At 38.7% G+C, this 16,956-nt stretch overlaps 1 protein-coding gene across 20 annotated transcripts in view; it reads left to right on the top strand.

The window, feature by feature from the left end:
• The window catches only part of MICAL3 (microtubule associated monooxygenase, calponin and LIM domain containing 3), a 168,453-nt gene that overhangs the window by 75,400 nt on the left and 76,097 nt on the right, over positions 1-16,956 (top strand). For 14 of the 20 annotated variants that reach the window (XM_048081462.2, XM_048045907.2, XM_066998839.1 and 11 more), the window contains exons 14-21: positions 366-478; positions 984-1,046; positions 1,773-1,946; positions 3,039-3,131; positions 8,078-8,173; positions 10,667-10,723; positions 12,628-12,732; positions 15,247-15,354. In XM_048081462.2, coding sequence (XP_047937419.2) covers positions 366-478; positions 984-1,046; positions 1,773-1,946; positions 3,039-3,131; positions 8,078-8,173; positions 10,667-10,723; positions 12,628-12,732; positions 15,247-15,354 — 809 coding nt within the window. The remainder of the gene's footprint in view (positions 1-365; positions 479-983; positions 1,047-1,772; positions 1,947-3,038; positions 3,132-8,077; positions 8,174-10,666; positions 10,724-12,627; positions 12,733-15,246; positions 15,355-16,956) is intronic. The other 6 variants (XM_048046756.2, XM_066998892.1, XM_066998876.1 and 3 more) reach the window with 3 other exon arrangements.

Raw genomic sequence — 16,956 nt, 5'->3', positions numbered from 1 at the left:
AAAAAGTGTGTTTAATAGCCATTTAAAAATACAGTCTATATCAGTTAGGTATTATTTGCAAAACTCTGAACTTTTGTTACTAATACTGATAATCATGATGCTCTTCAATTATGAAAGTAAATACAGTATTTATTCCAGGTGTTTATAAAGCCTAGAAGTAGAACTGATTTTGGCAAAATGAAGAAAGAAACATATCTGAGAAAGCTATTAATTTGGGACTCTTTACAATTATTTTGTGCAGAGTGCTTAAGGAAAAGAGTGGTATATTAAAAAAAAATTGGTGAGTCCTTCAGTTGTGTTTTTAATAATACCACTGCAGAAATAATTTCATGGCATTCCCTTGTCCTACCTGTTTTTGCTAACAGATAGTGTGGACCTGAATGCAGAAGAAAAAGCTGCCCTAATTGCCAGTACCAAATCTCCTATCTCTTTTCTCAGTAAACTGGGACAAAGCATCTCTCGGAAACGTACTCCAAAGGTAACCATACCCTGGTCTTGATAACAGCTGTGTCTATTAGGCTGCTGTCCAAGTAGGTGGTACTACAAATGGATGCGTCTGTCTGCTATGTATCTACAAAAGACCATGTGTTCTTCAGCTCTTGTCATGAGACAATACATGACCTTTAAATTACATTGGTAATATGCACTCTCAATTAGTGGTATATTTCGGTCTTAAAATCCTAGCTTTTTGGTAGAATGTGGGGATATACTTTGTATTGGAACACAATCGATTGCTCAGTTCCCAGTTTGCTGGAGGTGTTGAAGAATGTCAGGTAGAGTTTCCAATATATGAAACCCCGAAGTGGGAGGGGATGACACGCAACAGAAAAAAAACACCTTTCTTTAAACAAATGGGGAATGACCTAGAGAATTAATCAGTTGTATTACAAAACTTATTTAAGTGCACTCATGACATTTGTCTCAGACCAGAAAGGTATGAGAATCCTTATCTTTGTTTTCTTTCTTTCTTACTCTGTTTTCAGGACAAAAAAGAAAAGGAACTGGATGGTGCAGGAAAGAGGAGGAAAACCAGCCAATCTGAGGATGTAAGTATTATAGTAAGGAAGGTGTCAGGGAGAAAAATATATCTGGTACATTTCTTTGTTCCCATTTCAGTCCTTTCATTTTCTGTATCCAGACTGGGCTTATGTGGGAATTTCTAAATTAAAATTAATTCTTCAGAAGTTATGCTTTGTTGTATTTATAGAGGAAATATTTTACTGATGCTTATGAAAGAAGAGTACACTACAAATGAGATATTGCAGTTGCTCCGTATTCTATTTTTATTGCAATTTACTTTGATTTGGTGAGTGCACCAATAATAAAGTTTCATTTAGTAAAATCACGTAGTAGAGTCAGGGATTTCATTCATAGTTGAACTGTAGTCTCAGTTAGTGCAAAAAGCATACATAACCACAACGCTCCGCAAGGTAGTCCTTCAGTTCAAGTGCTTATAGCCAAATAGGTACAAGTGAGCTAAAAGTTAGTACTTAGAATTGTCAGCGAAGGTTGAAGATATCACTTTGCTTTATGCCAGCAGATTCATGAGTGTTTCAACTGTGGTCTCTCGGGTAGGTAACTGTGTCAAGTAAGGTTGGAAAGATAGTTTATCAGAACATTTGATGGCATACCAAAGAAAATTAAAATGTGAGCTTGCAAATGCATACCAATAGATTTGTTTTCTACACTGTTAGAAATCTATTGCACCAAAGGGGAAGAGAGAAAAGGTCATCTGGATGTATCTGTTAAATTTTGATCTCACTGGTTGATAGGAGGACGTCCCTCGAAGCTACAGAGAAGAAAGACCTACATTGGTGAGTGCCCTGACGGAGAGGAGAATTGATGCTGCCATTGGGAATCAGAACAAAGTCAAGTCCATGGCAACCCAGCTACTGGCCAAGTTTGAGGAGAATGCACCAGTGCAGTCCTCAACCTTACGAAGACAGGTATGAGATGGTTAATAAAACACTGTATTTTGGAATCATGGCACAAAATCATGAGTAATAACATGCATTCCTCAAGAATGGATGCTAGTGGTGCTCTTGTACTTCAAAGGCTGTCCTGGGGAAGAATGAAGGTTACTTAAAAGAAAAAAAATTACATTTAGGAGTATGGGATGGAGAGCTTCCTAATGAAAGTCTACTTTCCTGTTACTGACAGTATAATGTGATCTCTTTCAAAAACACCTTACCAGCAATTAAGTTTCTGGTATAACTACTTTTGCTGTTGAAAAGCTTTCCAGGAACATCCCATTTCTCACCTCCAAGAGCTATCATTTAATTTCCGATTAGAACATTTTCATGTCAGGTTATATGTTTGTTCTTCTGAACTGTGATTAAGTATTTTTATCTTTATGTAAGCACAGCAGATAAATGTCTGGGAATTTCATTGCAATCAGGATATTTATATCATTTCAAGTGAGGCTTCCTGACAACTGCCGGTTATTCAGGATATTATCTGAACTACTGCAACTGCAGGGTAGTCATCTTTGAAGTGATGCCGAGTCACTTCAAGATGCTGCTAAGCTGTGTAGTGTCAGCAGTATAAGGTTCAGTATGGTTTAAGTGCCTGAGTTCTTGCTCTGCTGCATAGTCTATCTGGTGCCAAGCTTTGTGCTGCCCTGGCCAGATTGTGAACAGGACCTTATCTAGCTACTTTAAGTCTAGTTCAGGTGTATGTATGCTACATTGCACAGTGGTGTTGGTAGCATAGCATAATCTCAAAACGGTGATATTTATTTTACTGTTTACCAGTCAAATGTTTCCTCAGCCACTGCATATTGGCTGGAATAACCGGGCTGAATTGAAGAAACAATGAAAATAAAGGGAAGGTCAAAAAAAAAGTGCAGTTTCCCATTTGTTGATGTCTTTTCCCTTTTGATATATGACTGGCTAAATGAATTCTCCTCTACCCTATTTTTTGTTAAATGTTTGTCTGTCTGATTCTGTCTCTCATTCCTTTGGCTTTCTTCGAGTTTCCTTTGCTATTCTATCATCCCTCCTTGGTCCCAACCCAATTTCCCTACAACCTGCATGCAGCAACCTGTCCTGCCTTATCAAGAACGTGTTCACAACCAACCATCCAGCAGACGAGAGCAGGGCCGTCTAGCTCCCATGCCCCAGTGGAAACAGGTAAAGAAATTGATTATGAATATGATATGTTGCCTGCACCCGACACCAGCTATCACTATCCTGTTTTTAAACCAGTCCTTTTCCAGCAAAAACATCCTTTTTAATGTGTGAGTCCATTATTTTAAATAGTTTAACTTATAATGAATAAAATCAAAGTCTGCCTTTGGTAATAATGCATGGTTTGTTGTTTCAGGAGGACTTAGTCAAACTTACCTTGTTGTCTTATGCTAGTTTCATCTTCCTGGGTCTTCAGTGGATATTTCATCAGAAGCCTTGCCTATAATGCAATGTTGTATTGTCTGGAGTATTTCTAGATTATTCTCTTAGAAAACAACAGAGAATATGTAGGCAATTATTGCAGCCAATGAGGTTAAAGATGTCATGCCATCTGTGGTATTAAAGCTTTTCATTGGTATAAAGAGTAAAATTGATTGTCAGTTTTGCTGTTCATGTGAAATATTACGTGTTCTGCAATTAGAAGAGACATTTCAGTTTCTGTGGTTTTCCTTTCTGTGTGACAAACTTAGCTTTCCTTGCGAGCTTCTGACCTTCATTGCATTGCAGATTCCTGTATTACTATGGATTAAGTAAATTTTAGATTCTCTGCCACAAACAGTGACAGAATAAGGAACAACAGAAGAAAGATCAGTAGGTATCATATTTTATTTTCTCTTTTGTATGTTTTAGCCCATTGTCATTACTGGTATTTTTCTTTCAGCAGTGCACTTTGAAAGCAAGGCATGTGACAATCAATCTTTTCAGGCAAACAGGGATACTTATCTCACTGGCTTCCTCTGCTTCCTCTCTTTCCCTGTGCAAATCACCTCCTCTTGTTTGGAGAGTGCTGAGATATATTTTTCTGGCAGCTATAATTTAGAGAAACATCTGTTTCTTTCTGGTTGCAGTTTAATCATAGCATGCTTTTGGAGGCATGGAAGGCAAGGGGAAGAAGTTTGGAAGTTCACTTTTTTGTGTGTTTATGGATTCATGGTGAACTTTATCCTCAAGGTATTCAACACAAGTAGTGCTTCATGTCATGACCAGTGCCATGATCTAGAAGATTTCTCTCCAAAGAAGACCCAAATGAGGGGAATTGTCAGTAGGACTGTCAATAGAGTCTTAAAAATGTCAATATTACATTTAGGTTTCCAGAGTCATTCTTTGTTCTTCTACCTTCTCATCAAAATCTTCTTTATAAGCTAATGAGGACTTTCAGGTGGATACTCATCATCCATGATTAAGACAGATTTCAATTTTTAAGAATACTTCCAGGTATAGGGGAGAACCCAAAGAAGTGATACAGAAGAAGTGTATGTGGCTGTACATTACCAGGTCGGTTGATGAACACGGCTTATGTCACCCTCCTTTTATTCAGCAGAGACATTGATGGCTGTCTGGGGGTACTTTTTCCCTCAGGATTGGTCCTGAAGTATTTGCTTGACTTTTTTCTTTGATGAGCTTTACTGTGTCAGCAGAAGATGGTTGGTTCTTGGGTCCAGAGTTCATTCTGGATTTTGCAGTGTTTTTCATCTAACAATGAAATGGAGAAGAATAAAAGCGGGTCTCAAAGATGCACAATATGCAGAATACATTAGGATCGAAGAAACAGTTTATATGGTCCCCTATTCTAAAGGTTCCTTAGGACTTGCCCAGGGAAATAAAGGACGTCAGTGGTCTTCACATAAAAACTAACTGGGAATATATAGAACCATTTCTTCTGGACTGATCAGAGATCAGCTGAGGCTGGAAGCCATGCACCGACCCAAGCAGCCAGCTTTGTCAAGCTTGGACAGAAATCCATCCTGTGGGAATTTGTTGCTGAAGCAGTGCTTCGGCTGACTGCTAAAGATTCTTAATTCTGTTTGCTTAGGCACAAGGAATCTGACTGCTGTGAGACTGCGTGTTACTTCGGTACTAAAACAGCTTTCTACAGTGACGTTAGGAACTAACTACAAAGTTATTTCCTGGGCCACAAATCACCAGCAGTGGAGTTGGGGCTGGGTACCAGTCCGTGTTGTTGGAGATGCTGAACAGCAGTGGTATGGCTCCTGACAAGGTCTTCAGGGGGGATTTGTGTTTGCTAGAAAGATCTGCTCATGAAGGTATGGTAAAGGGTCTCTTGTTTGGCACAAATGTCACAGTTCACAAGCAGAATCTTCTGTTCAGTGATTCTGCATAAGATATATCACATAATGAAAGACTTCTACTGAGGAGTCCTTTGAAGAGGAGCAAAGCAGTTCCTGAAGGGGACAAAGTGGTGACCTGCTTTTGAAGAAAACAAGTTGCCTCATATACTTGCCCGCAGGCAGAATGAAGTTGAGGTCCTCAGGGGTTCTTGGGAGAAGGACAGTTTCCAGTCTTGTGATTGATAGGTTTGGTCCTGCATCTTGGAAGCTACATGGAAGAGGAAAGTGTACTGCAAAAGCAGCAAGAATAATTATAGGGGAGAACTGGATGTTTGTGTAGGAGGTGGTGTGGGTTGGACCACCAGTTTTTTTGGAGAATTTACATCCGCCTTAGGCTGTGGCTTGTCAGTGTCTGTCAGGTGGACTTCATTAGCTGTCCTTGTTTATCAGTTTAAGTCTAGAATTTTGCTGTTCCGTGGAGTTAAAGAGTTACCAGCCAAACAGTTTCAGTTTATAATGCAGAGTGTCTCTGTGTCTGCTGTAGAGGTGGGATAGGGATGGCTTGGTATGACAGAATTCCTAGAAAGAGTGAAGTCGTGGCAGAATCTGTTCTGAAGTGGTTTTTACTTTCATCACAAGACCTTGTTATCTCTCCTGAAAAGGGAAAACCTTGAAAGGATCAAGCAGGTTAAAAACCTCCTCAGTCTACTGCTGTAAGCATTCAGTGTGGCCTGCATTTTCCTCCTGAATTAGATTGCAGTGTTTGATTTGTTGAACTACAATTCGGGAATGCTGATCTATGTTGTCAAAACTGGGTTCATGCTACTGTGAACTTCTCAGCAGCAGCTGGTAATGCATGAAGGTAATGTTTGTGTATGTGCACAGGAGAAACATGCAATTTTTTATGTGACATGGTATCTCCTAAAAAAAGCTGGATTGCATTTTGTGGTATGGTGGATAATCTCAAATTAACCTCTAGTCGTGCTAAAATATCTTCCACGTTGCGTTCTGTTGCTTTCCATTTTCACTGCTTTTGGGAAAGAGCATCTCATCAGGGATCATGAAGCTATAGGAAAGCCATGTAGTCTATCCAGAAGAGTATCTGAGTGGTTATGGTGTGGGAGACTAGCCCTTCAAACTGAATTTTGTCCTGGATTCCAGTCTTTGAACTTACGGTCTTCAGCATTTTTCTGCCATAGTTTCATAGCCTCCTAATAACAAGAAGGTATGTGTGTAATGCACAAGTGTAAATCACTGATGTGTATGAAGATGCTTGTAAGATGGAGATCACGTGTTGTGCAGCACAAATCTCTTCTGCCTCTAGACATCTGATGCTTGTTCTTTCAAGAGGATTTCCTGATATGTGATAAAAGCGTGTTGGTAGAAACCCTTTTCAGTAATTCTGTTGGAATTGTGATTTTTAAAGATATGTAATATGTGAGATGACCAGTCAGCTGGAGCTGAAATCTCAGCAGAAGAGAACTTATACCAATGATTTCTGCAAATACTGTTTTCCTACTTAATTTCTCATTTAAATATGTTGATAAGTCTTTCTTTCCTTGTTCCTGTAGCCATCTTTGACTTCACATGCTTAGAGGTGCATCCTACTGGAGGACTGAATATGTACTTCATATACCCATACAATGTTATATTCTGTGATCTGCCGTGCAAAATTACACAAGTTTGGGAATATACAGAAATTTCAAATGCAAACTAGGCCATGGTCAGATGACAGTCTATGAACAGCTGTAGTGATTGAAAATGTTACCTCCCTTTCTGCTAGAGATTAGTGCTTTCACAGCTGAGCCTTTTGAATGCTCCTAATCCACTTCAGTGCAAAATCATGTGGCTTAGTTTAAGTTGCTTGTAGCATCTGTTTGAATTACAGTTGACTTTTTTGGTGAAGGGGAAGAGAACACCCAAATAGATGTTAGCACCAGCTCAGCTGTCAGGACCATAATGAATATCTATAATATCTTTACACAGCATGCTGTTTCTTTGGAGGCTACCTAGCAGTGACTCTGGATACACAAGCATTTCTTTTTTCAGTGCAACAATTTCCAGATACGCTCCAGTGAAAAAAAAAGGAAAAAAAAAGCAAGCATAAGATACATTAAATATCTAGAAATGGTGGAGAAAAGACTGTATGTAGCGGGGACATAAAGAACTAGCAAGGCATGTTCTTTCAGTATATAAAAATGAGGACATATATGCATCGTATAGTATTCAGTTTATTTAGTATGGCTACATACTGCCTTGAAAGCAGCTGTATTTCTCTTCTAGTAGAATGGCAAAGCACAGTTTAACTCGCCTGAGACGGTTTAATATCTGTAAGGTAGAGAAGCTGAGAACGGGATACTGTGACTTGAGTTGTATTGCTAATAAGCTGCAAGCAAGAGTAATCAGGTCAACAGGATGGATATTCTTAAACATTGCAAGGCACAGCACTAAGTAATTTTTCACGAAGCAACAAGAGCAGTCCAACTCTGCTACCAAGAGTTTCAAGTTTTACGTTTGACTGAGCATAAGACCTTGACTCAGAAACTGTTGGTTGAATTGATTATTGCTATAACTACATGTTTATTGGCTGCCTCTAGAATTATCTGCCAAATGGATGTGTGATCATGTGAATATGGGTGAAAATTTTCTCTTTCAGCTTGGATAAAATGTGGCTTTAGGTCATTCATAAGAGCTACGAGCATAGGGTCATGGTCTCTAAGCTTATGCATTCTAGCCTGTCTAACAAAGTCAAGGGTAATGTTATCGTAGCTTTTCTACCATTATTATGATTTTTTTTTCTTTTTTTTGTTTTAAAAAAAGATGAGGAGTAAGGAACGTTGTCGGACCTGCCCCAAAAAAGTGATCATGCTCTCTTCTTCCACTCCACCTTCCTCTCCACCGTATCCCAGGCAGCAGGTGATTCCCTCTGCATGCTCTGTCCCTCTCTCTTCATTACTGCTTTGTACAAATGACTAAATCAGTTACCAGACATCCCACTTACAAATATATTTCCAATTTTCTTTTTTCAGAGGGTGATAGGGCTTCTTCAACCTCTTAGAATAGAAACACAGGTCAGCATTAGCTCAGAAGAAGCATCATTTTGATGATTGTCTAATGCACTGGAGATTCTGAGACTTTACTCTAGGGTAATTAGTAATTACAGTAGCCTTCTTCAGTTTTGAGTTGCAGCAAAATAGAACTGAAATAAAAGGGCCACGTCTACCTTTAAGGTATACATATGCTTCTTAGAAATTCAGTAGGTGTGCATTTGTCTAAGTATTAGAACTTGATCCTGTATTACATATAGATCATTCACTGGCCAAAGGCTCCTTTTTTCTAAACAGAAGTTAGTATGTTCGGAATAGTTCAGGGTTGGAAATTGCAACTTTTCTCCATCTCTGTTCTTTGTTTATAGAAGTGTGACTGAGAATTCGCTCTTGTATCCATGAAACTCTTTCAGATTTATTGTATGAAGTCCTTTTTTGAATTGTTGTTGTGACCTGCACATGTCCAGTTTGGTCCTTCAGTTTCCCCCACATCCAGGCATTTGTCTCAAGAGTTTGTTTTCAGTCTGTCTTAGTTTGCATTTGGAGTTGTGTTGTTCTGAACACAGTATATACATGTGAATCAGATGTGTGTACACATGTATTTGTTGTCCTTCTAGTTAAATATTACCTGAAATCTTTAAATATCTGTCTTGTTTGTTATACATGGTCATCCTGCTTCTTTGAGTTGTCTGTCTTTATTTTTGTTCCATCTTCCTACTGCAGTAATAAATTCTCCTCCTTCCTGATCAGCCCTTAACTAATCTTTAGTTGATAAAAAGACAGCTACAGTTCCATAGACCCAAATAGATTTCCCCGAAGGTGGAAAATGTTTCTTTGCTGAGCACTTGTTTTTCTATAAACTCTACTTTTAGCAGAGTAGAAAAGGGACATTCTTGAACATATTGTTTGACTTGTCTTACTACTGTGGTTTCTCAGAGTACAGTTACATGTTGCATTTCATCTGCCCTCACTACAGCCTGTGGATCACACTTCCTCTGCTGCTTCTCCTATGTCAGATTTGTGCAGACTAGTCGGGTCTGCTTACCAAACTGATTTACAATTGTTCTAACAAAAAAAGCAGTTTGTTTTCTGGCACACTGTGGACAGCGTGGTGCAAGGAAGGATTCAGGAATGCACATCTGGGTAAAATAGGTGGGGAAAGCCCTTTTCATTAGCAAAACCCACATCTAAACTGAGTTGAGTGTAATGAGAGATTGTATCATTACAGAATGGTTGTGGCTGAAGGGACCTCTGAAGATCATCTGGTCCATCCCCCCTGCTCAAGCAGGGTCACCTAGAGCACGTTGCACTGGATGGTATGCAGGCAGGTTTTGAATACCTCCAGAGTAGGAGACTCCACAGCCTCTGGGCAGCCTGTTCCAGTGCTCTGTCACCCTCACAGTAAAGAAGTGCCCTCTCATATTCAGCTGGAACCTCTTGTACTTCAGGTTGTGCCCATTGCCTCTTGTCCTGTGGCAGGGCACCAGACATTGTGATAGATTTTCCCCAAGCTTATGATAGAGAAACTAAGTTAAATATTGAGATTTATTTTTTAATCTATGGTGTGGCAATCACTTTCCATATTTAAAAAATGGGCTTTCAGTTTCTGAGGACCCTTTAGCTCTGTATTTTCCCTCCCTGTCTTCTCCAAGTATTTTGTTTGTTTGTCCTGTGACTCTCTCATACTTGCCTAGTTCAGTCATGAGAGCTGACTGCTGCTGGGTCCAAACGTATGTAGACCATTTTCTACCTCATGTCCTGTAGGAAACATTTTTGCTCAAATTAAAAAAAAAAAAAAAAGGCATTGTCAGCTTCCTCCTTTTAACTCAGAGGAATTTTTACCTCCTGTGTTACAGAAGTAATCTGTTAGAACCAGTTGAGGGACCTGCCTTTGGAGACATTTCTTCTTCCTTATTCTTTTTCTGAAATTGTCTTGGCCCACACCTCATAGCGAGTCAAATGGATCTATGTGCTTGTTACACTGATGTCTTTTAAAAACTCTGCACTTCTAATGCATTCATTCTACCAATTCCTTTAAACTTTCTATTTCTTTCCTTTGATCTAACATCACAGTAGATGTTGAGCGTCTTACCATCTTTATTGTACTAATTTTATTACACTGCAGTTAACAGATTTAATATGAATCTATATGAACTTTTTTTTTTTAATATCTTCCCTACAGGAACCAAGTCATTATTGCCATTTTTAAATGTAACAATGTAACAATGTAAAACAATGTAAATTGTTTTTCTATCATTATGACTTCTTTTCTGCCTACATTTTAAGAAAAATCAAATTCAGTCTGTTTTGACTAGGAAGTTGGTCTGTGATTGTTATTAAGCTCATAATTTGTTGCCTGCAGAGAAACAGGGAACCTGATGCTGACTATCTTGGGGAGCAGAGTCCCAGACAAGGAAGGGTAAAGAGCATGAACAAATGGCATGGATGCTGATGACACAGCTGTGTGCAATACAGGGAGCAAATGTACTGAGTAGTGAAGCACTTATCCTAATGCTGCTGTTAACACGCTGAAACTGCTGAGAGTCAGTTAGGAGCAGTCAACTATTTCTGCGTGATGCCCACACAAACGCATAACAAGCCTTCATCAACAGTTTGCTATATGCTTGTATTTTGCCATAGATTTGGCACTTAAGCTCTTCCCATTCTTCTTTTTCTCTTACACCTCTTTTTGAAGTATGCTGTGGCTGTAGCAGAACAAGAAGAGTTATGTTTTGTGCTAATTCATGCGAACATGGTTGCATTGTGTTCACTGCTTGCTTTCTGGATGGTTAAACAACTGGCATTCCATCCTGCCTCCTACAGGCCAAAGTAAAAGGAAAAATGATGAGGCATTATTTAGTATAGAGGGTTGAAGCCTTCTTAACAATGAAATATTCAACAGCCTGTCTTAATGATGCAGTATTATCCAGAAGCATGGGAAAAGGAAAGATAGGCACTCAAAAGAATTGGTTGATTTGAATTCATATTGACAAATTAATTGACATTCCAGTAAAGGCTTTTAATGAATTAAGTCATAAATGGTAGCCAGCTATAAAACTGTTGTAACTTCAAAAATGTGTTCTACACAAAAGACACTTGTGGGCCGAATGTTTTCTGACAGGCAGTAGAAAATGAATAAGCATGTGTCTGCAGTGACACAGAAGCCCACAGCTTTACAATAGGCCCTAGTTTTAGTGAAAATGATCTAGTAGGAAGGAGTAGGTGGAACCGAAAGCAGCTGAAAATAGAGAGTATTATTAATGCGTTTGAATGGGAAAAGTGTTTCTCATTGATTGGGTGTGAACCCAGTTTTCTGTTCTGCTTTGGAGAACAGTTAACAGTATGTAGCAGCACTTGAGCTTTCTTGACAGATTAAGCCTGAGGTTTCTTCACACACACAGTTGTAGTTCCTGGTCCATTTACTTTTGAACACTACAAACAAATTAGCTGAAAGCTGTATGATGTTGCAAGTGATACTCTGTCCTGTACAGCAGGCCAAAAGTCAGGTCTTTGTTCCATGTCACTATGTGCAACACACAACAGTTCAGCAAGATTGATATGAAAGACCAGAATAGCAGAGGTGTCAGATATAGTGCCTGGGGTGTGTTGACACGATGGTGCAGTAAGAACAAGTAGGACAGAAGATGCAGAAGTAAAATCGGCAACTTCTGTGCTAGTTTGATTTTGCTTCAACCAGTCAGTCTCATTAAACATCCTCTCTTTTATAAGCACAGCATTCTCTTTTTATATACAAGCATCTTTAAAGAGCTTATTTAATTCTTTATGAACACTGAAATATATTGCCCTAAAAATGTGTGTTTCTGTGCAGAAAATCTGAGAAACACAAATATGTGCAGGTGTAGATGTGTAAAGGAAATCCTCGACAAACAAGCACTAGGGTGAAATAAATTGGTGAATAAGTTCCTTTGTGTATGATGAAGCCACATCTTGATGAAGAGTGGTTTTTTGTTTGTTTTATTTTGGGTTTGGGTTTTGTTTGGTTGGTTTTTGTTTTTGTTTGGATGGCAATGCCAGGGAGAGGCTATGCGCTTGTTTGGTTTTGGCTGCAGCTGTCCTAGGTGGGAAAGTTGTGGATAATGTCTAATTCAGCTGATTTTTTCTTAGCCTGGAGTGTCAAAATTTAGCTCTTCATTAGAACATTAATGCAGTACACAGTGGAAATGAAAACAATCATCGGTAGGGAGCTTCTTACTGCTCTGCATGTGAATTTCCTACCTTGCGTCTGGCATTTTGTTATCTTCTCCTTTGGGGGATTTTTTTTTCCTGGTTTGTTTACTTCTTCCCTCCTTCCTTATCTCACAGAGATCTCCTCGTTTTTTTTCTGATGACCAAGTGCCTGAGAATGTTGAACAAAGGGCATGTCAGCTGGCTGCCCTCCTGGAGTCCAGGCCTACTGTGAGGCATCAGGTGACTACAGCCCTGCCTGTCTGGCGTCCTGCATCAGGGGGTGATTCTGGGTACCACTGACATCTGTGCTCAGAGGGGTGGAAAAATTCACCAGAATACAGGGACCATTGCCTGTACACAGTCACGTGGCTAAAAAGAAAAGATCACGCTCATTTTGTGTAGTATTTTTTATCATGCTTGCTGGTTTTTAACTCTTTCCTTGAGGAATGAGAATGTTTCTGTTTCACAAAATAGTATAAACAATAAGGTAAAAAACAGCCTGCAAGCTTCGGAGTGCATGCTGAAAAGCAGCTGGACCATGGATCAAGTCTTCTCACAGTGGTCATTTACCAGTCAGTTGCTCACCAGATTTACTTGCTTATGGAAGCAAGAACATTTGCGTTTTCCAAGCATAACTGCTGGCTCTGAACTACTACTTCTGTGTCCATATTTCCTGTATACTTACTTCCAGCAACAGAGTGGCAGCTTGTGCAGATTTTCTTTGATTCTATTGTACACTTTTGTTTTGTTTTGGTTTTGTGTTTAATATTCTCTCCTGTTTGTCTTCCCTGGCATAGGGGAGCATGCCAGTTTGAACTGTGCCTTCTTTTGTTTCTCGTTCCTAGCTGTTTTCGGTTACCTTCAACAGCCTTTGGCAAACTGGAGAGTGCCTTTGGAAAACACCGTCTACATAAGTGATTATTTTTTCAGAATTTATGGTTTTGAGTTAACTATCCAAAACCAAGCTGTCTTCTTGAGCGGGAGTATAAACAGGCCCAGAACTTTTGTTGGTGGGCATAACTTTTCCAAGGGATGTCAAAAGGGAATTTATAACAATTAGGTCACTTTAAATTGGTGTTCTTTGGGGATGCAGTCTTTGCTGATGATTAAAATCAGTGAAGCTGTTCTCCAGGAAGGCAAAATGAACCTTTGGCTGGATTTGAAATAGGATGTTGGGGACATAGAAGAAACAATGAGAGACTGGGTAAGAAGACTCCTTTAAACATATTATCATCTATTTGTTAATGGGTGATACAACCGAAGATCTCAGTCATGATCCAAGGACAGCATGCTCACATGTATTTCATTACTCAGTTGAAGTAATGATACAGAATTAACACGGGGACCAAAACATTTACTTCCTACCTTTTGTGTCGCTCTCTAGTACTTCTAGGCTCTTTTTGAGGATGGAAAAGATTAACAGCATTACACTGCAAAGAAAAAAAAATCTTATTGCTGTATAGTGCAGAATTAAGGATGTGAGAAAATAAAGGGGAGATGTAGAACACAAAGTAGAGGATAGGATAAAGTGGATAAGGCAGAGAGGAAAAAGAAAACAGATGTTGGAACACTGCAGACAATGATAGATTATGATGTGGGATTTAAGGAAAGAAATCAAGAAAAAGTAGAATAGTAAGAGAGAGAAAGCAAAGTAAGAAATTTTCAGAAAATCAATTTGGTTAAATGTTGATGATCTTAAGTACAGAAAATTGGTGTATAAAACAAACAGTTACATTTCTGAAATCCCAGCTATTTTACATTTTGCCCAGTAGATTTAATCTTGAAGCTAGCCTATTCTAAATTGCTAGAAATAGCTGTTTTTGTGGGTCAAGCAGCTATATGACATTTAGTTTTCCTTTTTATAACCCAAAGCATAATTTTCTTTTTTAAAATTGAAAGTGGGTCAAATATTTGAAATTTACATAATTTTTTTCTTCCAGATAGAAACTGTACATTCCTATAAATTGCTACCAGCACTGTCTGATATGTTTAGCTACCAATTTTTTTTCCTATTTACATTAAGTAGGTTCTTGGGAGATGGGCATTAATGAACTATAGAGATAATGAGAGCGGCCAATTTTTGGGCTCTTCTGTGAAAAACTGGTTTCAGAAGGATGCACATTCTCAGTTTGGGATTTGCTGTTTGCCATTTGATAAGCAAATCATTGAAACAGCATTGAACAGCAGATTGCATTTTATTGTTTCATTCTTTTTAGCATGATGTTTCAAATCTGCTGACATTAAATGTTATGTTGGAAACTTGATGCTGATTACTGGCAACGCATACAAGTTAATTTCTTTCTCTTCCACCCCTAAGGAGAGCAGGCTTTTGGTTTATATAGTTAAAATATAGAAGAGGTCTCACATGGCCTGAAATACAATCGTAGTGTCTTGAGCCAGTAATACAGAATAATGGGAGGTTCAGGAGGAGCAGAGGAAATTGATCTGGGATCTGTGCCAGTGGTTTAGTTGGTTGGGTTATAGGAGGCTGGACATCTGTGGAAGTAGGTAACTGCTTCCAAATGGCCCTAAATAACTTAAAACCAAATAAAGGGCAAATTAAGAATAACTTACTCTGGCTCACTAGGGAGAAAAAGACCCTTGTAGGACAACTTGGAAAAAATGTCCAGTGCATCTTCTCTGATAATTACTTTTTTTTGCTCATGGGAAGAAGGGCCTGTTTTTGTTCTTATTTTCTCCTGTTTTTCCTTCATAGTCATGTATGATTGCTTTGATTTTTATTTTATTTTTTAGCCTGAGACTGAACCGTCTCGTCGATTCTTTGTTGACCAGTGGGAGCTCTCCCTTAGCCTCCGTTCTTCTAATCGCCCTTCTTCACCTTCATCTGACTCTCTTCGACAGGTAGCATTAGCCTGAGCATTGCAAGGTGCACTCAGCTGTGTCTGCTTGCCCCACCCAGGGACCTACCACAAGAGATGGCTAGGCTTGCACTGCTTCACCTGCAGAATGCAATATCTGTGCATATTCATGCACAAATGAGAAACAAGAGGCAGCCTGTTACATAGCTTGGTTATTGTCAACCCTAAACCAGTTTGAAACTAAGTATATTTAACATTTGGTGCAAATGACAAGGCTTCTGCTACATCCCACTCTCAAATCAGATTTTTGAGCACTAATGGTCTAGCTTTGGAGTAAAGCTTTCTTGTTTTGCTTGCTGCTTTTCTTGAGAGTTTGGGCCAAACTACAGAATATGTTTGTGTGTATGAGCTTAATGGATAGTATGAAGTAGAAAGTACTTTGGCTTTCTGAAAAATCACTGGGAATTTGAACTAGTTGCAGTTGTCATGTGTAAAACAAACAACACGAACTTGATTTGACCTAAGCTGAAGTGGGTTCAAAATGTTTCAGAACTTTCTACATCTTGAAGGCATTTGCCCAAGGGAGGAAAGATAAAATGCTTCACTAAAAATCCAGTATTAGGCCAGACGTCATGTATAGTAAAAAAAATATCAGAAACACAGAGCCCAAAATCAAAAATTCAGCAACTAAATTTCTCACACTAAATAATCCATGGTATTGTGAGTTAATATTAGCATAGTCACTGTTCAGGCACAAAACTTTATATGTATTGGTTGAAATTTAAAGATCCTGAAGCACCTGCAATTAAGGTTGGATGAAGGTTTCAAATCAAAACTTGTTCAGTAGAAATCCAGTTTCAGCTAAAAGAAAGTTTCTGTTAAAAGCACCCGCTTCCCATGGAAGAGCTTGAACTGTCTTTTAAGAAAGCTTAAATATCCTCAGAGGTTTCCTTTTAGAGGAAAATGGAAACCTCTTGGCCAGATGATCATGGTTGCCAGTTTCAGATCAATGCTGAATGAAAGGAAGAAAAATTTTCCAGCATATTCCATTTTAAATGTAATATTTGACAAAATACGATATATGACATTGAAATACAACTGCACATATGTGTGTGCACATAAACCGAGGAAGAATATGGAACCCTGAAATTTTTGAAAGACAAATCATGTTTTTTCTTGCATATATAAGTACTGCAAGTGATCTACGTTTTGGGCTTGAATTAGTATACAAGCCTGTAAGAGCAGTGAGTGTAAGTTCTTCATGGTGAGAAATAAACCTTCTTTACGACAGTGACACAACTTAATGAATTAGGAGTAAAGCAATAGCAATGATAATCTCTGATGGCCGAGCACACCATTTTAAAAACCATTTCCCCCACAAGTACCCATTCTGCGTGTTTTTTTTTTTTTTTTTTTTTTTTTTGTGATGCATCCTGCTTTTCTCATGTCTGAAAATGTGAAGGTTATATACATTACTAAAAGGCTATTAGCCACACTCATGAAATTTATGCTCTTACTAGTTGTGGGAAATAACTAGTGTGCTTCAAACAAGTTCTACTATGGGTAAAGGGGGTTTTGAGATAAGACCCCAGCCTTTTCCTTCAGGTTACTGTTATATCAGAAGCCAGTGTGTGTCTCTGCTCTT

This window comes from Anser cygnoides, chromosome 1 (assembly GCF_040182565.1).
Source record: "Anser cygnoides isolate HZ-2024a breed goose chromosome 1, Taihu_goose_T2T_genome, whole genome shotgun sequence".
Taxonomy (NCBI): Eukaryota; Metazoa; Chordata; class Aves; order Anseriformes; family Anatidae; genus Anser; species Anser cygnoides.
This window is presented reverse-complemented; position numbering and strand designations above follow the sequence as displayed.